The sequence below is a fragment of the Hermetia illucens genome, chromosome 1, assembly GCF_905115235.1.
Source record: "Hermetia illucens chromosome 1, iHerIll2.2.curated.20191125, whole genome shotgun sequence".
In the NCBI taxonomy this organism is placed as follows: Eukaryota; Metazoa; Arthropoda; class Insecta; order Diptera; family Stratiomyidae; genus Hermetia; species Hermetia illucens.
In genome coordinates this window covers 90,624,693-90,651,026 of record NC_051849.1, presented here as the reverse complement: position 1 = coordinate 90,651,026, position 26,334 = coordinate 90,624,693, and the positions used below count along the sequence as shown (strand labels likewise).

Below are 26,334 nucleotides of genomic sequence, written 5' to 3'. Positions count from 1 at the left end.
TTCTTTTTTGAAATGGTTTTACTAAAAATATTTTTCACAATATTTTCGCCTTTTACATCGATTGATATAATTATTATCATTGCATCCCTATATGTACACAATCCTTACATAAAACTAATTTAAAATCAATATCACGTAAATTGAAACGAAGATCAGCTAGAAAAATAGCTTCTCGAATAACAAATATGTTTTATCCGCTTTAAGGTACATTCATTTTTACAAAAGGTTTATACCCCACTAAAAATTGAAAGAGTGAAACGATGTCGCCTGTATTGTTGCAATAATTTAAAAATGTTCTCCAAGGCTGAGTTCTATTGTTACTATTCCTCTTACTGTATTCTGATATCGTGAAAAAGTAACTAATACTAAATCTTATTTGCCTCGATAAAACCTCTAGTAAAGGTATATAATTTAAAAATAAAAAGTACATTTTGTGTAAAGCTCTATTGGTCTTTCTGCGTGCAGGATTTAACAAAAACTCAGTTTTCCGCAGAAAGCTGTATTAGCCCTTATGAATTTATATACATTTGCAGCATTAAAATATATTTTTAATTGAATTGGCTCAATTGGTCGAATAGCGCGAGTTCACTTATAAACATTTCCAAATGTTTACATTTTTGTACAAATAACTTCCCTAATTAAGTAGTGTTATGTTTTCATATTTCATAATTAAAAGTACCTAAACTAAACACTAGTTACTTCTACCCTAATGCCACATCCAGGCACATCATCACTATAAATCCTGCTATTGTACCCCATGTCGCCGTCACTCCATTTCCACTGAAATTACGTTTACTTTACGAATTCCTAACGAGAGTACTATGACATGACCACTTACCTGGCGTGAGCTTCGGGTAGAATGTCGTCTGCAACTATGTAAATCATGGCACCTGCTGCAAAGGATAATGCGTATGGTAAAATAATCGTGGCAAGAGTAACTGCTACGGCTCCTAATATTCCGAAGATTGGTTCAACCATTCCTGATAGTTGTCCATACCAAAAACTTCGCGGTAAACTGAAGCCGGCTGCATGCAAAGGCAAGCTCACTGCCAACCCTTCAGGAAAATTTTGTATCCCTATTCCGATAGCAAGGTTTCTGCACGAAAAAGATAAGTATGAGGGTTGAAAATATATCACCAGAAGCACTCAAAACGCTGCTAACGAGATTTGTAACTTACCTTGCTGCTTCAAATGTCGCCAATTTTGAATTACCTATCGCTCCGAAGCTCACTCCTACCGAAAGTCCTGTAAAAATGATGAGTCAACGTTACAAAGTGAATAAGGCTAGATAATTTACCTTCGGGAATATTGTGCACTGTAATTGCAACGACGAGCAGCATTATCCTTTTCCACTGTGCCATCGCATTCTGATGATCAATCGCTCTTTGATCTGTGTAAGTAGCTTGCTCGCGATCGTTGCTATTCTTTCGTCGTCTGCGTGACGTCGTCGTGCCATGCTGTACACTCAAGCAATCTGCAAAACTTTCCATTTTAATTGCTGTCGAACTTCCCGTGTTTTCAACTGAATTTCGTGCTATACAAAGTGCATGTGATTTATTTGTATGGTTTTATTAAATGGTAGAACAGCTCTCATCGGCGGTATAGCTTACCAAGACCATTTTTCTGGTTTTCCAAACTGTTGTTAATATCATCTGATGCAATTTCAGCTTTATCTTTATTCGTATGTGTGAGGGCTAAAAATATAAAAATATGTTATGGTTTTTTGTTTGTTTGATTTTGGCCATAAATTTGATTGACACTCCCTCGGTTAATGAATTTTTAAAGCCTCTAATCTTTTTCGAGCTTTTTTCAGAAAATTTAAAATTCGTGTAGATTTGCACAATAATTAGCGAATGAATGCTAATATCAACAAGAACTTGTTCTCAAGGGTGACCATCTAGAACTTTTCAATTCAATGAATACCGTACCTATCATCATGTGTGAATCGTTTAGTCCCAAATACGAAATTAGTTTGTCTGTGCCAAATACAAATATAGCTCCGAGAAGAAATCCCAATGCAACTGGAAAGTATGCATATTTGCCATCCTCGCCGTACATCCCCGAACCTTCGGCCATTTCAATAGCTGGCGCCAGAAGCGACCAAAATGAAGCAGCGATCATTACTCCGGCAGCGAACCCTAAGGCTGCATCCAGTGATTTCCGCTGAAAGACATTAAAAAGTTACTCAAATAAAGTGATAATATTCTCTCATGGTAATTAGCGATATATGCGACTGGAGTGAATATCCGTCAGGTTAAAGATAATGGTTTTGTACATAAACAAGAATTCATTCTTTGTTTACGTTTTTCCTCAAGTCTTTTACGAGGCTTTATTATAAAGTGATACAAGGTATTAAGTACTTAGTTCGTAGGGTGACCGAAAACGCATATGTGCCTTCATTTTAAATGTTTGAATGAAAATTTCCATTTGGATATACTTAGCATTAGTTTGCTAGAAACTACTTGCATTTTATCTAAACGAAGCTGATAGAGATTTTAGCGAACCTATCATGCTTATATGCTTGCTAGAGTTAAAGAAATGGTAAGAATTTGATGGTTCTACTACATGTAGTGTACATCATTTCGCAAATGCCTTGGAATTTATAGCGATATAAATGTCGAAAATGTAGGGTGAATTTTATTCCCGTTATCAAAAAAGTTGGCATTAGTTGCAGAACATTTCTTGCTGTTCAGGGTTGCGAAAATGAGTTCGTAAAGTGATGAGAGTGTTGGTTAGTATGGAATGTATGTATTCATTATTACACCAAAGGCATCCCTCATTGCACACATTTAATACACAAGGAGAAGGTTGACCGTGTCCAGTTGTTATTCTATTACATAGCAATATGCAAGATGTTTGCATTGTCCTTTTTGAGGTGCGGTGCTTGCTTGAACCGAATGAAATAATTAGATCAATCTGATATGGAATCAACGCTCGAAAAACTACATGAAGTGATATTTACTCGTTACTGAAAGCTAGCGTAGTTCACTAGAAGGTCCACAGAATGCATTAACTCGTCTGGTGGATGTTAATAATAAAAATGGCATTTTAGGGCGAGCAAAAACATTAGTTAGAGAATTTTTTGGATATTCCGGTAAAATAATTTTCGAAGCATATCACGACAGATGAACTTCAGTCGATTCATTCGGTTTAAATTTATTCGCAATTGTTCAATCACGTATTCCTACCAGTCTATATTGCTGTCAATTAGTTTCAATTGAAATTCTGAGCTTCTTGATGTTAGAGAGTCACTAAAAACTTTTCGGTTTTTTGTTCATATTTGGCTAATTATAGTCAATTCCTAAATTTGCTCCTGATTAATAATCACCACTGCATTAGAGATTTAGGAATTATCTGTAGAAAATAGCAACACTGGTAAATGATAAGATTCTGGAGCTGTACTCACCTGATTTCCTCGTAGAAATACAACCATCGCGGCTCCGGCCGCTGTAAGACCCCATGTTAACAGCGTACCAAGGAGGGCTTGCGTCACCGGTCCATATCCAACTATCATTGTTCAATTATAGTCCTTCAAATAGGACTCGTAACACACCAAATTTCACACTTTTTTTGAATTTCCGATGAGCTACCACCACGCGTTACTGGGCTCGGGAAGTAATTGCTTTACTTCACATGCAGGGCCAATATCTAAAACATCAAACACAATATATAATTGATACAAGCAGTTCAATACATTTAACAAGCGACTAATTAAAACTCCCGTACATTAAAGGCGAAAGAAAGACAGATCGCAGCTCGTCCTATATAAATGGTGTGCAGACTTCAACTGACTGTGCTACACAGTTTATGCAGGCAGTTTTAAAGTAAACGTCGACAGGCTTGAATCCAGAAGTTAATGTGTAGAACGTAGCACAAATAAATTAGCGTGTTGTGACGCTATGTAATCAGAGTGATGACTAAATAAGTTGCAGATGGAACAAAGATTTGCTTAAGGTTTTCTAATGACGAAAAGTGTTGATTTTGTGCGCTCGAAATTTTCTAAGTGATAATATATTAAACGCTGGTAGTGAAATATAGAAAGTGTAGTTTGATTGATGTGGATTATTTGCATCAACTTTATCAAACACGCTTGGTATCTGAAAATAGCCCAAAATGAACGTGCGTACTATCAAGGATTACTTATCTACAATCCGTCAAGTTGGCATAGCTGATAATACTTGCTAATTAGTGAGACTGACAAAATCACAGTAGATACGCAGGTATCTGAGAATGAATGAACGAATAAGTTTTCATTGAATCCAATTATAAAACGATATTCCAAAGAAAGTTCAATGTTATAGCTCAGATCTAGTACTATAGCATTTGCTATCAAAATAGAAACTGGTCTCGAAAACGTGAATTCATATATGAGATGTTCTATCGATTTGCGAAGAAATATTAGAAATGCCCGATCTGTAACAATAATAAAGTAATACACTAACCCAAACTAATATTCGTACATTATATTTTCGAAAAACATTTGGGAAATATGAAACATTATTTGTAAAATTTGTGTTGCCTAAATGATGCAAGTTTTTGTAGAAAAAATATCCGATTGTTCGTGTACACATTTTTTTTAAAGTTTGTGAAATTGACAAATTTATCAGTAATAAAAGCTACTTTTTTAATAGTTTTGCGATCTATTGAGAATACACCTGAAGCTGCTAACACTGTGCCCTTAAATCGATATACCTGTTGAAAAACACAATAATTGACCTTTCGCCGCACTAGTCCGATCCAATTAACTCAGAGATGCCATTACCTATTCTATAGAATTTCAGTTGAGTGTCGATAAAAGCATAGATTTTTTAAAGAAAAATGAAAGGAAATTTGAAGTCTCAAAAGATGAAGGGTCCAATTTGGGGAAGGCGCCGCACTTTGCATACAACTGTAGAATTTTTTGTTGCCACCCCTTCAAGGCTACGACAATTGACAATCGGAAATAGTTTATGATTGTTTTCTGGAATGTATACACGTTCCCCGACAACGGTGTTGAGGATCTTAGGAGTGGTCGCTTTTTCTAACTTCGACGAGGATTACGACAGTATAAGCTGGTCATCCTGGTCATCAGCGAAGTGAGATGGCGGGACCCTGGATAGTAATCCACTCCCTCTTTTCGTAGGGTAATTTTATACTTCAGAAATCTTGCTGGTTACATGAAAATTATACAGTGTTATGCACCATCGGGGACTTTTTATGACTAACTACACGTAGTTTAGGAAAGATTTCCTCAAGGTAATATTGTAATCATGATGTGTGATCTGACCCTCTAGGTAGCCTCTGACAATACTTTGCTCGTGCATATCATGGAGATTTACAGTTAAGATGAACATTTCCCATCGGTCCCTATAGTCTCTGTATAGGTGTTACTACCATTCATAAGCAAATCCCGGGAAACTGAATTTTTTTCAAATGAGTGAAAGGGGGGGGGGGGTGATCGTATGTTCAGTTGGTTTCTGTTCTAGGTGCTGCTATACTGGCCACCCTTCAGGTCATTGTGGAGCAATGTTCTCGTCATCAATTTCGACAGAAATTTCAACAGCATCAACAAAGAGTGTGTCTGAAATACTCTACATAAGATGGGTATTCAGGAGGAACTAATAGCTATCATCAGAGTGACATTTGATGATGCAAAATATCACGTGCTGCATGGAGAGAAAATCTCAGAGGAATGTAAAGTTGAAAGCGGAGTCTACTAGGAACATTTTCTGACCGATGGTTTTCTCTCATTATCGGTGACGCCTTTATGTTGGCTTGGTCGGAAGACGTGGAGGGGTTCAACGGACAATGTCGTTTTAAATAACATTTGTTTGATCTATTATTGAGACATCAAACCAACATTCTTAGATTGACAGGTCACCGCACTATTTCTATTTCCATGAATGGACAAAAGAACATTAAAGTAATCTTTCAATTTTTCAACCCTGGTAGCATTGTTGAACGGTTTGTACGAGTATAGTTAGGTAGGGTTTTTTCTTCTACCGGCGGTGAATATAGCTCGACGTATCAACATCGCTAAATTCGCCTCCGCTGTTTTGTGCAAAGTCCGAAAATGCAACTATCTCAACACAAATCAAGTTGAGACTGTCCCGCATCAGTATTCTCCTTGTGCTACTATACGGAAGTAGCATATGGAAAGTGACGGCCATTGTTACTCGGAACTCCCAAGCTTTGATCAACTCATGCCTGTGTCGTGTCATCGCAACATTCTGACTTGAGACAATAATAAATAAAGAACTTCATTCGCGTATAGGCTAGATGCTCGTGGCAACATTGGGGCATAGGTGTAGCTGATGCGCTATCTATCACATAGAGATTTATGACAATCTTATATAAATTCATAGCATTGGTTCCTTTGCAGAACGATTAGACGGGACCGTTTCAAGATTTTTTGCTTGGATATTGACAAAAAATCCACTTTTCTTCCTTCTTCTGGGGATTCGATTAAGACGCATTTCATTTCAGCAATGGTTGGTTACAATTTTGACATTTTTCACAACCCAATTTATGTGATATTGTTGATACTTTTTGGAATCACAGTTGATTTTTTTATTAATTTTGATGGGGTTTAATTGGAACTTCCATCCAACAATGATTAAACGTTACATATTCATTTTTTTACTGTTTCTCATTTATCCTTGCCTTTTACATCGAAATCAAAGGAAATTACTACTTTCAATAGCTTAATTTTAATATACAACCAAACCGTCAAGCACTATTGAAAAAAATGTGATGTCTGTCTGTTTGTTACATGCAATTTCCTGGGATACGCTTACACTTATTGACACGAAACTTGTTGGAAAGGTTTGAACTGTGAACCCCGTGCAGTGGACGGCACTATGTTACGTTCAGTTTAAAGGAGGAGAGGTCGCTATACATGCGAAAGGGGGAATACATCACATCAAATGAAAAGACAAAAAAAAGTTTTAGAAGTGGGTATAAAAAGAAGGGAGCGGGAGCAAAAAAGTGTAGTTTTGATACATTCTCAGAAGCTAACAAAATGGAAAATTTAGAAAAATCACGAGCTGACCCCCTAATATTATGGAGTACATTGGTCGCCTTTTAAGTTTTTACGGTGGAAAAGAAACGAACAAGTTGGAAGCAGGTACGGTCCAACATTATGTGAACTTAGTATCCCCCATATCCTAAACAATTACCTAGCTTTAGTCTAGCTTAGACTCAAATTACTAACGGTTTTAACTTCAATATAATTGGCAACCTTGTCGTGTGGCACTTTCGGTCTCGCTGCTCCCAGGGCAGAGGTGAGGCAGCGCCTGAAGAGTTGCCTCTGTCCTGGACGAAACCGCTAGTCTTTTTTTTGTTTTTTGAATGCGTGGGTGCTACGCCTCAAACGGGGGATCCACGGACCAAAAACCGTGGGAGTAAGTTGCTCTCCATTTGGTCTGGTCCAACATCATGTGAATGTGAACTTAGGATCCCCTATATCCTAAACAAGTTTTTTATTGTTTTTTGGAATATTCGATTTTAAGGTCTGTACATTTTGTATACGTATCAATTATGGGAACAGTTTCTCCACTCTCACGTGTCGATCTTCTTTAATTATGTTGCACACATTATTGATATTTTTCGAAACGACAATCGGTTTTGGTCAACCCCCAATATATTTATCACTGAGTGCCATTCTTTGATTGTGTTTCATTACTCATGAAAAGGCCATTCTAGGTGTTACATTCTTTTTTAAAACCATAAAAAATCATCCAACGCACACCTCCAGTGATTTCCTCTTTTGCACAAATTTGCTTCTTTTAAACGTTCACTATCAACAACCGGCTTGTTCAATTTCTAAGTTGAAATTGGCTTCGCTATAACAAACGTGAGTGTTCACGAATACAGTGATGCCACAACTCACCGAAGTCATCTATTGATCATTTGTAAAAGAATTCAAAAGGCAACCTACGTACGATTTGGGTTTATTAACGAAATTATAGTTGGTCAAAGATGCCAAGATATAAAAGGGAAATATCACGATAAAGAAAATCATGGAATATAATCGACGATGCTAAAGATTTATTTAATGAAAATGATATTCAAGGAGAGCATATAAAAAAAATCTAAATAATATTTTCGGGTGGTGATATTCCCTGGAAGATGATCTAAGAGAGGGCCCTTTCTACTAACGATACCGAGAAATTTGATAGAAAGATGATATTTGTGAGGTTATTTTCTTGTTAGTTAACCGTCGAACAAAAAGAGCAGCGAGTTAACGTTCCACGCGATTTCGATCAGGAAGTACATTTTTGATAAAACCGGCAGGGGTGATTAAACATGGTATTTTCAGTATGATTCACCAGGAAACGTCAAAATATGAGAAGGCGGAGTTTGGTAACCTACCACGATAGGGTAAGAAAAGAAGATGCTGATCATCTCTTTTTTCGATTTTAGAAACGAATGGGGCATGTGTGCCGAGAATAGTACTAGTTCGATGGATTTCTTTTGTATGGCAACGCACCAGTACGACTGATTTTAGCCAAAAAGGACACTACTCTCGATTCACCAGATTTGGCTCCCGCGAACATTTTTTTTTATTCTCAAAATTAAAAACCATGATGAAGGGAAAGCGTAACATCGTCACGGACATTAAAGGCAACGTGTTATTAAGGACATTGACTTTACGAAGGTCCAACAATTTGTATAGCAATTTTTAAAAAATTTGTAATTTTACTTTTTTTTGGATTTTTGTTTTTTTTAAGAATGTGTAACATTTAAAAAATTTTGTGTCAAAATTTTAAGTCGATCGGAGTAGAATTGATAAAGTTATGAATATTTGTACGTCTGTTGTTCTAGCCCGGGTCAATTAGTGTGCAAAATTTCAAATGGTTTTTTTGAAATTTCCTATTTTGAAGCCCGTGTACGCCATAATTCAAAATCTACTGTACCTATCGTTATGAAATTTTGCACAAAGCTTCTTCAGGTAATTCTCCAGGTATCCCTGGGAGTTTATTTGTTTTTTGTTTGAACATTCCCTAATTTTATTTTAATATTTCATCTCCTTTAACGAATGCATTTTGTTTTTTGTGTTTCAAATGATTCTATCGCCACCACAAAGCAACTATTTCCCAAAGTGCCTCCCGAGATTCACTGTCATTCGTTCAATTTTAATTTTTTTGCAATAGAAATTTTGGGACATATTGTTCGATTGTTTCATTATTATATGGAAAATGACTAAATGCAACAAAAATGACATTTTTTCACCAAATTAACCCCTTCCCCCCCGTTTGTAAATACTTCGAGGTGAGGCAGTAATGTTTTTGAAACGTTTCAACAGCTGTTTTATTCGTAATAGAACAATGAACAACTCTTTTGTAAACGGCCCTTTCCGAAAGAATATTCAACAATTTTAGACTAGGAACGCACATAATATCAGGGCTCCATTGCGGCAAGGTGCAACAACTGAAATAAACCCATCCATCAATGCTAACAACCCAGACAGCTTTTGGGGATAACAAATTGGTGGACCTCTGCGCAAAACCGGGATGTCTGGAGTTCCTTATTAAGGCAGGCCTAGACCGAATACCGGTTGTTGTTGTGCCGTTGATGATGATGATGATTTTTTATTAAGCCTTAACTGCCCCGTAAGCATTTTGTAAGCTTTGTAAATCCAAATTTTTCGTTTATTGAATCTTTCGATATTTCCATTTTAAGGGACTTGAATTTATATTTAGGGGTTTCGTCGAATTCGCTTTTATGGTCAGCCGTGTCCTAACAGTACGTGGCCATTTGACTGACATAAGTCTAACTGTCAAAATCTGACAACTATGAAATTTTAACTAATTTTGAGGTATTTAAAATTGCGGTTCATTAAGAAGTTTAGAGTCAGGGTTTAGAGTGGACGTCTAAAGAAAAGTTGAGTCTATCGCTGATCACAATTTGATTCATTGTACCAGCCAGTTGAATAGTATGTTATGTTAGATCTACACACTGAAGAAATACCTTGAAATCAATGGAGATTACATCGAAAAAATACAAACCGATAAGGATTCATAAATATAGAAGGAATAAATTTTTTCAGTTTATTGATTTTTTTATTTAAATTTATTTATTTCTTTTTTAAATTCAATTTATTTAATTATGTTGGTCCCTTCATACATTATCTTCTTCCAATATTTTTCTTTCCACTTCAGAATAATAATTTATTGGACAAATAAATGTGTGAGTTCCTACTTTCCATGTATTATTTTTTTCGTTCTGATAATTGAATTTGTGTGTTCCATTTTATTGATTACACTTTAGATGACGAGAAGACTTCGTTCAAACATTTACCGATTTCTGATAACAACGCACCAATTAAATGGAAGTAAGAACCTTTTTGGGGGGTTCTGGTGTCTAATTACCTTCTCTTTTTCCACAAATAATTCAATGAATCTATAGAGATTTTCAACGTTACGAATTTTATTTGGATGTATATTCTTGAAATGAAATGGAATTGGTTTTGATTAGATGTAGATAACATTAGTAACAGCTCTGAAACTTTTTTCTGTTTGATACTTTGTACCGTAATATTAACCATTCTTAAAAACCGGTTTCCCGCTTTATTTTAAGCAGTTGACATTATTATAAAGGTGCTGAAAAGCTTGCTTTTAAAGAATTTCCTGTTGTAGCTCTTATTCGCCAAAATACAACGGATACTGAAAATCTTCCCAATGAATGTGGTATGTAGTTTCTTCTTATGCTTTATGGTAATGTGAAGGTATTAATTTCCGCCTCTGTGTTTGGTTTTGTAAAGCTCAGAAGAATTAAAGAATTATTAGAAAGAATGTAAAACGCAAATAGTGCAAAGCTACTTTTCTACTATTTACTATCTGGCCTTTTTTACAGATAACGAATATTAATCCCACCAGTGTGCTCGTGTAATGATTATTAATACTGAAATGCTGGAAAAATGATTTTAGTCTTCGTCATTGTGTTGGTGCTCTATGGAAATTTACTATTATTCTCTCTGCGAAGAAACTATAATGTCCCAACCCTTTTAAGGGAAATAAAAACCATGTAATGAGGAAGAATTTCAAAATACTGAAATATAGTACCAATATCTACAGGTTTAAGAGAAGCTCCTTCAAAATCTGGTATCTATAACAAAATCTTCTGTAATGGAAAGGATAATCATGAAGCAGATGAAGCAATAAAACAACAATGATGCAGAATTCATCCAGAAGTAAGGTAGACAAAGTCAAAACGTCAATACTTCGCAATGGCTGCTAGTAAGTTTAATTCAATTACCATCAAAATAGAGTGCCATCCTCGAAATGATAAGGAAAACAAAACAATAATTAGATAAACCCATTCTGAATTATAAAATGCCTGATTTCGTAGATATGATTAGGAGCTTGGAGTTGATATTATTTACTATCAACACAAGCCGGATGTTAGCGACTTAAAAATGAAGTAAGCCTAAATATAAGTGAAGTTTGTGAGACTGTTTCACTTTAGCATGATACTGACATTCATAGTCTTAGAATGCAAGGAATTTGCACAAAAGTGACAATTTTTACCTTTTATAACATGTCAGTTATAGTGCGAATTCCATGCCTTTCTATAGTACAACTTAAAGGCGGAGGGAGGAGGGAGGTTCGCAGTCAATTTTAAAAAACATACTAATAATGAATATGGCAATATACTATTTTAACTTTATTTAAAGAGTGTCGAAATGGAGGGTATTTTATGCCTAGATGCCATGTCCGTGAACTACAACATTTCTTTTCAGATAATTGGTTTGGGTAGTTTTCGAGAACGGGTGTTCGAAGTAATTGACCATTTTCGGACCCCCGCACTCCTACTCTTTCCATCGAATGCCAAACTACTACCGAAAAGTACTAATCGAGAGCTTTAATATGATATCCCACATGACTATATCCAGGGAAAACAATATGACATGTATGGGCATCGAAAAAAGAGACTTAATGTCAACAAATCTCAGAAACCCTAGTACGGGTCATAATGATGAAAGTTGAAATTATTTTGATAAAAAAATTGTTAAAGTATTTCCACTAGTTCCCGAGAAAAATGAGAAGTTTTGAAAAACGTGTTTTCGAGATGAACGCGTTTAGATGCAGTTTTTTTAAAAAAAGTCTGGAGAATAAAATAAAACAAGTCGGGAAACCGGAAGCTGGACGCTTCAGGTACGAAAGGTTTTGTGTATTTCTTAGTACGTAGCACGTAATATATGCATATATTATGTGAGAATATCCACTTTCGGAAGATATCGACATTCTTAGTCTTGAATCTGCGGAGAAGCGACAACTTTGACGTATTATAACTTTGTTAGCAACAGTGCGATTTCCACCAAACTTGATGAGATTATGTTCTATGTTATATCCAATATTGTTGCGAAATTTCGTCGTGCTAGCATGAAATTAAGGGGGGTTTTACAGTCAATTACTAAAAATTATAGTAATATACTATTATTAACTTTATTTGTACAAATATCAGTATGGAAGGTATTTCGGAGCCCAAGCACCACATAGTGGCAGCCTCCTGATTTTTTTCAGATTTTTCGGTTGGGTAGTTTCTGAGAATGGCCCCCTTAAAGGAACACTTTCAACCCCCCGCACTCCCGACCCTTCTAACAAATGTCAAAACTAAGACCGGCTTCGAAAAGTACTAACCAAGACCTTTAATTTGATACCCCACATGACAATATTTGATGAAAAAAAATTGTACACCCCCCTTTTGCATGTATGGGGACCCCCCCTCAAATTCGTCGTAAAAGGATGTAACTCACTGTATGCGTGAGCGTTCGCAGTTCCCACCTTTCTACCAAATTTGGAGTCAATCACTATAGCCGTCTCCGAGAAAAATGCGTGTGACGGACAGACAGACAGACAGTAAACCGATTTTAATAAGGTTTTGTGTTTACACAAAACCTTAAAAAGGCATCAAGTAAATGAAATAATAAATGGCCAAGCAATCTTAAACGTGGTGTCACAAATAGAATTCATATGAAAAATGTGCTGTTTCGTCTTGTTGTTGTATTCTGTTCTGTATGAAATTTCCTGACTTACCATTAAAAAAAAATTGTTAAAAAATCAATTATTGCGAGTTTCAACCTGAAATTTTGAGGGTTGGTTCTTGAAAATATATTCTGTGGGAAGAGTAAATAAAAATAAAATTGCGAAAAAAATGCTGACAGTGAAAAGCCCCCTTAATGATTTGTATGATAAATCTAAATTTTACGGAAAGAGATAACAATAGAAACTGACGTAGAAGTAATTAGCATTCAAACATTAAGAAAAACGACAAACTAGTTTCACTCAAATATAACTTTATAGTCAATATCTGAATGACCTACAAGACCTTAGAAATATTAACATGATGACCGTCGAGGAGTAATCTTACAACATACAGGTCGTATCAGGAAATAAAAGGATATTAACATCATCAGTAGGGGAGGGATGGTGTGTAAAATGGACTCCCTTTTCTGTCCATCAGCAAGCGGGGTCGGTTCGTCGTGATCGGTTTCGCCATTTGGCTCTATCAAATGCTTGATATGAACGCAATCTCGAGGCTTTTAAATCCCCATCTAGCGTATCAAGCCACCGTTGTTTGGGCTTGCCTTTTGGTCGTTTACCATCGACTTGGCAAGTGAATTCTCGTTAGCGCGAATTGCGTGACCATACCATCGAAGACGCCTCTCTCGCAATTTTTCCACGATCGGTGCAACGCCATAACGATCGCGGATATCCTCGTTTCGGAGGTGATCAAAACGTGTCACGCCACTAGTCCAACGCAACATCTTCGTCCTCATTACCGCAAGACGCCGTTGGTAATTAACTTTTCAATAAACTGGAATTTTATTTGCTAACAGGCACCACTTTATTGGTTATTAATAACCAGTTTATTGTGTCACACCCCTTTTTAAACGAAGCGAACGGTGCTTAGAAAATCCAAAAGATGGTGGTTTTGGCATCAGAGGTGTATTTTAGTAAAAGTCATTTCTCATCAGATAGCGGTCAAAGTTTCAATAATATCCGCCATACGACTACATTTCGATTGTCAATTGAAGGCAGAAGCTTCTGCTTATTTCGACAAATGGAAAAAGTGAATTTCGAGTAATGATTAAACACTTATATTACAAAGGCTTAACATCGAAAGAGATGGAAGCTGAAGTTTATGATATGTCTGTCCTTCTGATAGCAATAGTTTACAATTGGGTTAGTGAATTCCGGAAACCCGAATGCAATCGCCGAATAAAAGCGCACGAAATAGTTGATACTACAGGCATATAGGAGGGTGGTCTTTTAGATTTTGCACTAAAAAAATGGGATATCGAAAGAATTTGGGGATGGGTGCAATCGTGATGAGTATCAGCGTCGATTCTTTACCAACAACGAAAAGCTGACACACTATTACACTCCGGAAACAAAGAAACAGCCAAAGCAGTGGATGTTTAAAAGCAGACAGGCTCTGAAGAGGACAACAACGATGAAATTAACCGGGAAGGTTACGGCCACAGTTTTCTGTAATACAGACGGAATCATTCATACCGATTACTTGGAAAACGGAAAACAATAACTGGGCAGTATTATACGTAGTTATTGCATCAGTTAAACGAAGAAATCAACAATAAACGTCCTTGTTTAATCAAGACAATGCATGGGTGACCTCTCTTTTTTTCAATGACCGAAATCACGGATAGTAAATACTTTGTTTTTCTGCCTTTTTCTAAGGACTTATTGAACGACCCTCTTAGCATATTCTGTTCATGATAAGTTTATACATATATCCTATATGTTCCCGTGTAAAACAGTAGTTCTCTGTATACACATTTATGGGAAAAGATTGAAAGTTTAATGCTAGAGTGTGTGTGTAAGACTTTTGCCGGGATATTTCTTCGCAAGCCGCCATGACATTAAAACGGCACTCAACTGAGTTTTAACTGAAGATAAATTCCGCCATAACAGTTAAAAAAACATCTTTTATTTATTATAATCTGTGATCATAACGTGGCGCAAAACAAACAAATCTTCACTGGATCTATAAATCACTTGTCTTGAAAATTAAAAACACAAATTAGAGCATACCTACAAAAACAAAACTTTATATTTAATATCCTGAACTGTACATTGGAAGTTTATGACATTTGAGTAAAGCGGACTCTCTTTTCCCTTAAGAGTTGTTTCCGCAAAAGACATAAATATGGAAAGAATACATACGTGCTCAAATAGACGATTTCTCGGAGAAGTGTCTTGACGTTAAGTGAAGTCAACGAGAGTAAATTCAAGAGCACACTTAGTTTCGCAGATTAGCGTTTCATAGCAGCAACAACTGTGATAAAATATTTTAATTTATAATGCTTGAAGTAGTGATAAGTTCTTTACACATAAACGTAAGATTAATTGAAATTCCAGAACCAGAGCTGTGTATATAAGCCAGCGCGAAACTTTCATTTTTAGCAGTTGCATACCTAACCTCTGTCCGACTAAACAACAGTCAAGATAGTCAAGGATTAAAGAAGTGGTTTAAAACTGTACAACTGAACATACATTGCACTTTTACTTTTTATTAAAGAATTCGTATTTTTAGATAAGGCTTGGAGTAGAAGTGTTAATAAAATTTCATTCATGGAAGCTGGTGCGCCTAAAAATTGTGTCACACGCCTACATGTCTGCTAAGTATACTATTAATGTTGTCAATGCAAATATTATATCTGCCCAAATAAAAATATTGAATCTTTGTTATCGTGGTTTAATTAAAAAAGAAAATATTTGTCCCTTTCGATTCGAAATTAATTGCTAATTCTTTGTATTATTTTAACCAGATGTATTTTTGGAACGCTTTGCTAATTTATTTTAGTATTGTATTATATAAAAGTTACAGCCATTTTAAGACCACGACCAGGGGTAAGTGCACTTGACTACTTATTTAATATTTAATCTGTCTAGCGGAGTGAAATTTTGAGATATTTCAAAATTTATTTTTAGTTTATTTCTCGTCTACTTTTTTATTTCATATTCACATTAAAGCAGGTTGGGCTTGAAACCACTTTGCGGAGTATTTTCCTATCAGTATACGTGAGAGATATCATGATGGAGGAAGCGGACGCTAAGAATGTAAGCACGTGAGCTGCATAGTGAAGAATTATGTTCTTTAAGAAAGCTTTTCTGTTTTTAGCCAGCGTGGGACTTTTTTACTTTTTCAGCTTTCCTTACAGTATTAACAAGATGCGACCATACTTTAGAAGCCACCGGGGCAAATCTGTACAAGCTCATAGCAAATATAGTAAGTTGGCTGCTGAATATGTTTATTTTCATAGATTTGCCTATAGATACGTCTATATGCACAGATGAAAAGAATTCGTTAGAATTTTTTCCTTAAATATTTGAAGGATTACATTAGAAGCCTATTGTCAGCATAACTCAATTTCACAGTTGCGATATTGTTATCTGCGTAGGCATGCTCCATAAAGAGCGAATAAGGGGCCATGTGCTGGAGAAAATCTTAAGATATTAATTTTTATGGCATGAATTTCAATAACTTCCTAATTTTGTCTTTTAGGCTTACATTCCTATATTTGTTGAAGTAAAAGATTAAAACAGATATATCCGATTTAAAAAAAATATATAATAAGAACTTTTAACTCAGGAAAGTAGTACCATGAAAGGAAATTTGTTTACCTCGACACTAGCTTCTTTAATTCAATTTTCTAATTTATTTTGTATCATAAAACGATTTAGGCACAACTTCCGAAGTACCTTTGGATTTTTTTTTAGAGAAGTTCATTTAACCAAAGTTTGTTCATTTGAAGCACTTCCTAGCTGTAGACCATTTCTCATGTAAGAGATGAATATTGCACCGCCAGAAAGAATTTCCATAGAAATCAGAAATTCTCCCATTTTTTTCACGCCGTCGGCTGTAACAAGTAAAAGTGTGACTATGATGAATGTTGTGCATCCCTGGTCGCCTCTTCGATAAATTTCGTAGTGTAGTTTTTCAGATAGACCTAGACCGGATACCGGTTGTTGCACCGTTGATGTTGATGAATTTTTCAGATCTCTAGCCCATTCTTGACTAGGGTGGTCAAAGGGTAGTATAGGTTCCAGGGCGAAATGTGGATTGGTATCCACGATGGAGCATAAAACCTGGGAAATGCCTGCTGAACCAACATCAACAGCTCTACTACCAAACCCTATCTTCACCTCCACGTGGTGACCGCAGGGAGCTCTTTCTCAACGAAAAGCTGCAGACGGAGAAGGATGAAGGCGAGTCTCCCGCGCCTAAAAACAAGATAAATTGTACCAACTGATTCTCCAGGTTGGGGGTTGGGTAGGGCTGACAACCCTACACGGAAAACAACTTGTTACGAAGCCACAACAGGAGCCTTGGACTGGACGGATTATACAACGACGAACCCGGCAACGGGCTGATGTAACAGCGTTACAGGAGATGCGTTGGGCAGGGACCGGTTTCCTGGAGAAGAGCCGCTACACTATATATTATAGTGGCCATCCAGTAAACCATGTGCTCGGAGTAGGTTTCTTAGTCAGCCAAAAACTGAAACCGGCTGTTATCAGCTTTGAAAACATAAGCGAACGGCTATGCACTCTGCGCTTGCGAAGCAAGTTTAGAAATATAAGCCTCATTAACGTTCACGCCCCTACAGAGGAGACTGCAGAGTCAGAGAAGGATACCTTCTACGAGGCAGTAGAACGAACCCTCGAAGCTTGTCCCGAATATGATATCAAAATCATACTTGAGGATTTTAACAGCCAAGTGGGGAAGGAGTCCGTATTCAGGCGATACGTTGGCTCTCATAGCTAACGCGAAAATACAAATGATAACGGACTGCGAATTATTCAATTAGCAGGGTCACACGAAATGTTTCTTGGAAGTACCTGGTTTATGCGGAAAGCGGTCCACAAACATACGTGGGCCTCTCCAGACGGGACCACTTCCAACCAAATTGACCACGTGTTGATCGAACGCTGCCACCTCTTAGCCTTGATGAATGTCAGAACCTATAGGGGGGCCAATATAGACTCGGATCACTATCTCGTTGGCATGGTGCTCCGAACTCGAATAACAACACCATCTAGAATCCCCTCTGACAATCAGGTGGGAGTTAACACTGAAGCCATCCATAACACAGCTCTCCGCGACACCTATAAGAGGGAAATGGATGCCGCAATACCTAAAGTCAACAGAGGACCTGGAGATGAAGCATCAACAAATGATCTTCACAACACTTGAAGAACGTTATCATGGATACGGCCACAAACATACTTGGCCCCAGCCGCAAAAGGAGTCGGAACGGGTGGTTTGACGATGAATGTAAGCTAGCAACGCAACGGAAGAATGCCGCATACCGAGCAATATTGCATTCTCAAAGAACGCGGTCACGCGCAGAGACTTATCACGAACTCTATCGAACGGAGAAACGACTTCACAGACGGAAAAAGGAAGCCTGGGAGAACCAACAAGTCTGTGAACTAGAAAAGTACAGGGAGCAACCGCACCAGGCGCGGAAGTTTTACCAACAAGTCAGCAGGATGAAACCTTATACACCTCGATGTTCATCCTGCCGAGACAAAGAGGGAACTCTGATTTCCGACAGAATGGGCATATTAGAGCGATGGGTTGAGTACTTCGATGAGCTACTGAACAACCAGAACATCGGCGAGTTGGAGGTCCCGCCAACTGAAGACGACGGACGAATACTGCCACCACCAAGTTTAGGAGAAACAGTCCGTGCAATTCATAGGCTAAAAAATCATAAGTCGCCAGGAGCCGATGGAATTACAGCCGAATTAATTAAATATGGAGGCGACCAGTTACACCAAGTGGTTCATCAACTTGTGCTCAAGGTATGGGACAGCGAATCAATGCCTGACGGTTGGCAACAAGGCATTATCTGTCTCATACATAAAAAGGGAGATATCACACAGTGCAGCAATTATAGAGGTATCACGTGGCTGAGTACCATCTATAAGATATTCTCCACTATCTTGCTAGGCCGGATAGCCCCATACGCCCAGAACATCATTGGCCCACACCAAAGAGGCTTCACTCCAGGCAAATCAGCAACAGATCAGATTTTCTCTCTGCGGCAAGCGATGGAAAAACTGTTGGAATATGGACAACAGTTCCACCATCTATTCATCGACTTTAAAGCCGCCTATGATAGCATAGCCAGAGTAAAACTGTACACGGCCATGAGAGAATTCGGTATCCCGACGAAATTAATAAGACTGACTAGACTGACCTTGACCAATGTGGGAGGCCGGATAAAAGCAGCGGAATCACTCTCAAGACCATTCGACATCAACAACGGTCTACGAAAAGGGAATGCCCTATCATGCGTCCTCTTTAACCTGGCCCTCGAGAAAGTGATCCGTGATGCTGATGTAAATGCAAGAGGTACGTTCTTCTTTAAGTCCACCCAACTACTGGCCTATACTGACGATATCGACATCATGGGAAGAACCACCCGAAACGTACAAACTGCCTTCATCCAGATCGAGCAGGCGGCGCGAGATCTTGGGCTGCACATCAATGAAGGCAAGACAAAATATATGGTGGCAACGTCAGCACCAAACCAACCAACCAACAACGTCAAACCGCACTGATCAAACGGGAAGAATAAAGATAGGAGAATACAACTTTGAGACCGTTGATAATTTCTCCTATCTAGGGTCGAACATCGCAACCGATAACAGCTACGATGATGAAATTCGCGTACGGTTGTTTGTCGCCAACAGAGCCTATTTCAGCTTACAAAAACTGTTCCGCTCGAAGCGTCTCACCATAGGGTCAAAGCTCTTGCCAGTTCTCATGTATTCTTCGGAAAATTGGGTTCTTAGCAAGAAAAATTGCGAACCTTGGGCGCGTTCGAGAAAAGAATCCTCCGAAGAATTTTCGGCCCCATACATGAGGATGGACGATTTCGTAGCCTACATAACGACGAAATATATGAGCGATACCACGATAAAATCCTGCTCAATAGGTTACGGTGGGCGGGTCACTTAATCCGTATGGATGAGGATGATCCAGCCCGGAAAGTCTATAAGGGCAATATCTGTGGTAGAAAAAGAAGACGAGGCAGACCCTGCTTGAGATGGAACGATGACGTAGACCAGGACGCCAGGCAGCTTTTAGGGATATCGAATTCGCGGATCTCGACGAAAACCGGGATGTCTGAAATTCCTCATTAAGGCAGGCCTAGACAGGATATCGGTTTTTGCACCATTGATTATGATGATACAAAGCCAAACTCAATGAGTTCCTTTGGAAAATGCCTCTCCGTATGTGGATGGGCTCTAAGGTGTTGGTACGCTCAGATGAGTGCACTGACCAGGTAGTATGCTATCATTAAATGGTTGTCGCCGAAAATTTTACTAGTTTTGAATCAATGCATAAATCGTGACTCGTTCTATCCTAAACCATCATTTCGAGGGTGAAGATAATAGCATTTTAAAACAACTCAAAATTTTCCGTTTTTAAATTGCTTTTATACATAGGAAAGGAATTTGAATTTTCTAAATTATTTTCTAAGATGGATTTCCTTCAATATCCATTATGAGTGTTTAATAACCTGGATACACATCACCACCACGACTCGTCATCGTCATCTTGTCAAAGCAAATGCGAATACCAGTTAGGAAGCAGTGAGAAGTTCCCGAGTGGTATTACCTAACAGAGGGACTAATTTTTATTTTGCTCCTCCTTGCTTCTCGTACAAATTCAGCTCATATTGACTACGATCTTTATTTTGGATGTATCTCATCGATCGTAAGCAGATGCAATTTGTGTGTTTCGGAGACAGAACGCAGCTTTTATACCTTTTTTCCGTGAAAGTTGTACTTTTCGCAACTAGTCAAACAGACAGATTTCCGATTTAGTGCATTGGCACTTACATTAAATTATAATAGTAGACCACGAATTGTCAGGAGGACAAACTTTGCGATATGAGGCTTAGCAGGCTGTGTTTGAACTTGTCTCACACTGATTAAAATTCTAGCTACTCTGCAATTTTTTAAGAATAATTTCTCCTTGACCCCTGGCTTAGTAGGTTTTGTTTGAAGTTGTCTCACATTGATTAAAACTTTAGCTACTCTGCAATATTTTAAGAGTAATTATAATGCTTGAATGCAAAAAAGTGTCTGGAAACTGTTACTAAACAAAACTGTCTGGCCATAGTTGATTTCTTTCGAAAAAAGCTATGTACCTAATGAGTTTAATTTTTTTCGGAGAAGCATATTACATACTGTAAACCATTAATATGGAAGATCTACATAAGCTTTTATGGTTCGGCAATAATGTCTACTTTGAAGATTCACCCAATGCAAGTTGGATCACAGCTCCTAGCTGTTATCCTAAAATATGGACGATTGTTAATGCTTTAAGTATGGGCTTATCACTTCGTATACTATTCATCGTTATGATATATTAACAATGAAAACTTAGTAATGTTCAGAAAAGTTAGACATTCTAGGCGCACTACTTGTATACTCTACACAGGGGGTAAGAAAAGATATTTTTAATACAGTTGCTATTTAATTTCACCGAATTGTTTTTAAGACTCCTTCGACGGCTTTTCTATATTTAATATTATTGCCCTCCTTTGCATTCTCCACGCGCCAAGAATTGTGATATTGCTAATTCTGCTTTTAATTATATAAGAAAAGTTTCCGGCCTGAGAAAAAAATTTTTTTTGTGGGTCTATTTTATTTTTCAACGGAATCTCCATGGAGATTAATACATTTTGTATAATGGGCTCATATGCAGTGGAAAAATTTTTATAGGATGAATCAAAAAGTTGCTCAAAATATGTATTTCTAGCATTAATAACTTCCTCGTTGTCATAAATTTATTTCCAGTGTGTCAAAAAAAAAAAAATAAGTGCTCTATGTATAATGTTTCATACTAAAGTTCCTAACGGTTACTGGCCTGCTTGAGATACTATGATCAACGGGTACACTATAACCAGTAAAAGGGGCACAATAGTTCTTCAAGGACGCGGTGCGACTTTCCCTTAACAAATAATAATAATGTATAATGTTTACATCGAGACTGTAGTGGAGTTTCCAACCTGTTTGGGGTGTTGTGACGCAGCAGGATTCGTAGCATTCGAAATTTATTTCGAATGTTGCGAATACGACGGATAGATGGCGCACGGAACTCTCCACGCCTTTAGAATTCGCCATGGTAGTGGAGAGCTAGCGGTGAGAATGTGCCGTTGGTTGGGGGCAGAAAGAACCGCATGGAGACGAATCGGTCTCTTCTGCCTCCAGCTGTGACCGCGAACACTAGTAGTAAAAGTAAAAAATAAATAAAAGATTTGAAATAATAAAAACTTGTTGTTTCTTTTTCGTTGGTGTGGGTATTTATTCTTGCAAATACCGATATTTCGGGAACCACTAGTTCCCTTCATCAGTGCAAGCAAGTTTGCACTTGTTCTGTGGTTCCCGAAATATCGGTATTTGTAAGAATAAATACCCACACCAACGAAAAAGAAACAACAAGTTTTTATTATTTCAATTAATTAATCGTTGGAAACACCTCATAATTTCACCCAAATAAAAGATTATTACCTAAAGTAGATTTTTTTTGTACGTTGCCTAGCGAACGGAGAAACGACTTCACAGACGGAAAAAGGAAGCCTGGGAGAACCAACAAGTCTGTGAACTAGAAAAGTACAGGGAGCAACCGCACCAGGCGCGGAAGTTTTACCAACAAGTCAGCAGGATGAAACCTTATACACCTCGATGCTCATCCTGCCGAGACAAAGAGGGAAATTTGATTTCCGACAGAATGGGCATATTAGCGCAATGGGTTGAGTACTTCGATGAGCTACTGAACAACCAGAACATCGGCGAGTTGGAGGTCCCGCCAACTGAAGACGACGGACGAATGCTGCCACCACCAAGTTTAGGAGAAACAGTCCGTGCAATTCATCGACTAAAAAATCATAAGTCGCCAGGAGCCGATGGAATTACAGCCGAATTAGTTAGATATGGAGGCGACCAGTTACACCAAGTGGTTCATCAACTTGTGCTCAAGGTATGGGACAGCGAATCAATGCCTGACGGTTGGCAACAAGGCATTATCTGTCGGACTTGCGGGTCACTGTATGTATATGTAACCACGGTTTCATTTGTACTATATAGAATAAAAAAAAATTAATAATGAACTATCTTTTAGATTATGTTCTTCGTTTAATTCGTCTAGGAGCTGCTACAACGCGCGCAGTAAAACCCAGAGAAGAGGGCTACCCGTAAAAACATATAAGGTAGAGAAGCTAGTAAAAAATAAAAGTACTGCTGCACATTGGTAAAAAGATCCCAAGGTGTATATTGTAGTACCTAGCACCAAAGTGATTTCCTGACCACCCCCAGGTTGTTGAGTTCTGCTTATTTAGTGGTTAAGTACGCTTCCGCAGAATGCCGAGACGCGGATTTTAGAGGCCTCACCACATTCATGGTGGGTAACGCTTTATTGTACTCCGCACCAGGGCCTACATCCGCACATCCCATGGAGATTAGGACCGGTGTGCCGGGAGGCCGCCGAAGGAAGGCAGAGGACATCATCTGCGTGTTGGGTGAACAACGCAGGCATGGACTTTGGACACAAGAGGGTAAAATTCATGAATGTCAGCTTGGTGTTCGAACTGGACCAAAAGAGTCTGAAAGAGTGAAAGTCACCATATGGTACTCCACTTTTTCCTAGATAGATTGAAATTCAATCATATCAGGAAACTGTGGAACATCATCTCCATTTTGAGAGCAAAGAACAATGATGGCCTTCGGCTCACACCAAATAGAGAGCAAATTGCAGCATCTTCGGTGCGCTTTCCCACAATTGAGCTGCACGCGGAGAATAGTGCATACAGTAGCGGAACACCCGTATGGAGGTTCCCACTGGCGAAGGGACTACAAAATGAATCCTACCCGTTAGTAACTTTTCCTATACCATTCACGGAACAGGGGGAAGAAAGGGAAGCCAGGGACGGAACTGACTTGATGATCGAGTAATCGAATCAATGCAAACCGGACACCGCAAACCAGTGAAGATGTTAAATGAAAAACAGACGAATGCTTTGCGGGATGAGATGAGACCGTTCAGAGAGAGATGAGAACTGCTGTACCCCCAAGTGTGAATATTCAAAAACTCAGGAAATCAACCAGGCCACTACTGAACCGTGCTTGTAAAAGTATTAAGAAGGAAGACAGGTTAATCTTCCAGAACTCACAGCATGAATATAAGATCTCGTTAAGCGTTCGAAACGAGACTCCTTTAGAGTGTACTGTGAGGAACTGGAAGGCGAAAGAGAGAGTGCAAGGCTGCGTAGAGTCCTTAAAAGGGATGAGTCGGCCAGTTGGACTTAGAAAACCTACCTTCACGAGCTCCACACTTGAAGGACACCATCCGGGTGAACTAATGAGGCAAGTGGTAGGGGAAGAGTTGACGACTCGTGCAACCCCTTCAACACGCAAGTGTTTGCAAGGTGAACTGGAACACTGTTACCTATGAAAAGGTGAGAGCAGCCATACTGTCCTTTGTCAGAACCTAACATGCATACCGCAAAGTTTATCCTGGCGAAAAGCAAGAGGACTTGCAGTATTGTAGGCGTTCTGGCAGGCAATAATTCAGTAGCTGGACGTTTGTTCAGAATAGGAAATAATCAAGATGATATGTGTCCCTTCTGTAATGGAGAAGCGGAATTCACGGAGCATTTTCTATGTGAATGGACGCATCAGACATCAGATCTTCGATGTCGATGTTCTCCAGATGCGACAGGTAGCATCACATCCATTAACGGAATCCTGTCAACGAATCCGGAATATTCTGTTAGATGAGGGAGTCCAGTACAATGGGCCACCACGGTCTGAGTGCTCAGAGGCTATAGATTCTCCCCACCACAAACACACGCACACACAATGTCGAGTGGATCTTTCTCAGAATTACCAAAAATGCGAAGCGAAAAATTTAAATTGGCCATAATCCATGCAATAATGTCATGGTCACCTAAAGGTGACAACATTCTGAGCAGTTGAAATTGTACATCGGATGCTGAACTGCAACTAAAAGTTACAAATGCCCATATTTACTTGTTCCCGTAGTTGCTTAACACGCACTTGGATCTACATCCATCATGTTGTAGCGCCAACCAAAATTTCCCACTAGATACGCTTAAAAAATGCATAACATTTCTCCATAGCACAAACCAGACATTGCAAGTGCCGCCCACAGTTACAGGTTTGGAGCAAAGTACTCTTATGAATGCAATAATTTTATTGGGAATACATGATTCGGTGCACAGACTCCGATTTGCTGAAACTGCGTTTCTTATCTTTGGAAGCCGCGGAAATGTGTTTGTATTGGAATGGCCATGCGTATGCGATCGACGAAAACATGTCGTTGTAAGCATTGGACATTGGAGATCTATATTTAGCCTAAGTGCATTGAGATGCTCAGCTTGCACTCGAGCGACCAAAACTTACTAGAAGAGTGTTTAACATCATCCTTCGTTCTCAGTAGGACGACCCGTGAAGCAATGGCACCAGAGGCATATTATCCTTGTCTGAGTCGAATCCGAGGCGGAATAGTTTTTCCTTTATCCCAAAGACAGGAAAAATTCGATTTGCTTTGCAATAGCAGCACATCTAGTCACGTTTCATTCCTGGAAAAGACGATTCTTCGAGCACCAGCGCAGATGTTTTGATCTAATCCAATCAACCGTGCCCGTTTGAAAGTATTCACATTAATAATGCATGGATTTCTTATTAGGTCATAGTTTGTTGGCGAGACCGCGACTTCTGGCTACCCATTCAGCTGTCTGGTCTCCATTCTGTTGAATTCATTAAATAATCAATTGAGCGGTGGCGCGAAGAGATTCAATTCAACTCCAAACCGGTAGTGGAAAGCTCGCAACCTTGAGCCCGACCTCTTTTATTTTCCCGTGCGAAACGTCAGCTTGAAATATTTATTCAAGGTTCCAAGTAGTCCGAACTAATTTACGGTTGCGACTCTTTCCGTTATCGTTACAAGCCCATATCTGCTATCAGCCTTTTATCGCTGTTCGTTTCCGGAAACAATCTTACGATGAGTCTACGTCAAAACAAAAAAAGAATCTGTCAAGTGTCACTCACCCGAGATCGGAATCTGTCGAGTTATTTTTGTACTCCTGCAGGGACAAGACTCAAAAGCCCGTCAAGCTGAAAGGGACGATATGAGAACTACATTCGATTCACACGCGATTTGGCTAAGACAATTTTCCGCGGCATATTCTTTACGAACTTCACTTTAAAAATACGGGACCAGACAAAAACACGACCTAAATGCCAACCAACAATTCTGACTGGACCAGCACGTCAAACTGTA

The 26,334-nt window shown here is 38.5% G+C and overlaps 1 protein-coding gene and 1 long non-coding RNA gene across 8 annotated transcripts; one reads left to right on the top strand and one right to left on the bottom strand.

Annotated features, from left to right (window-relative positions):
- On the bottom strand, positions 1 to 26,334 carry LOC119651013 (zinc transporter ZIP11). 5 transcript variants are annotated; one of them, XM_038054335.1, is made up of 9 exons: positions 26,103 to 26,334; positions 4,179 to 4,224; positions 3,407 to 3,648; positions 1,929 to 2,163; positions 1,611 to 1,694; positions 1,298 to 1,534; positions 1,179 to 1,245; positions 839 to 1,096; positions 702 to 780 (listed from the first exon to the last, which is right to left on the bottom strand). In XM_038054335.1, exons 3-9 carry the CDS (start codon positions 3,512 to 3,514, stop codon positions 702 to 704), a joined length of 1,068 nt encoding a protein of 355 aa, XP_037910263.1. In that variant the 5' UTR covers positions 3,515 to 3,648; positions 4,179 to 4,224; positions 26,103 to 26,334. The 5 variants fall into 5 exon arrangements, with proteins under 5 accessions (XP_037910272.1, XP_037910254.1, XP_037910263.1 ...); XM_038054320.1 differs by lacking the exons at positions 4,179 to 4,224; positions 26,103 to 26,334 and adding exons at positions 3,727 to 4,097; positions 4,149 to 4,165; XM_038054344.1 differs by lacking the exon at positions 4,179 to 4,224 and having other exon boundaries at positions 1 to 780; positions 1,298 to 1,474; positions 26,103 to 26,333.
- On the top strand, positions 4,086 to 11,214 carry LOC119651056. 3 transcript variants are annotated; one of them, XR_005249410.1, is made up of 4 exons: positions 4,115 to 4,220; positions 10,564 to 10,670; positions 10,837 to 11,007; positions 11,058 to 11,214. It is a non-coding gene; the product is annotated as an uncharacterized LOC119651056 (long non-coding RNA). The 3 variants fall into 3 exon arrangements; XR_005249409.1 differs by having other exon boundaries at positions 4,086 to 4,220; positions 10,561 to 10,670; positions 10,837 to 11,214; XR_005249408.1 differs by having other exon boundaries at positions 10,837 to 11,214.

Bases quoted from the DNA above. Each gene is read 5' to 3' on its own strand.
- LOC119651013 (XM_038054335.1), bottom strand. From the start codon at position 3,514: ATGATAGTTGGATATGGACCGGTGACGCAAGCCCTCCTTGGTACGCTG. The intron at 2,164-3,406 runs GTGAGTACAGCT...AATGTCTTTCAG, and splicing joins TATTTCTACGAGGAAATCAG to CGGAAATCACTGGATGCAGC. The intron at 1,535-1,610 runs GTAAGCTATACC...CACTTTGTATAG, and splicing joins AAACCAGAAAAATGGTCTTG to CACGAAATTCAGTTGAAAAC.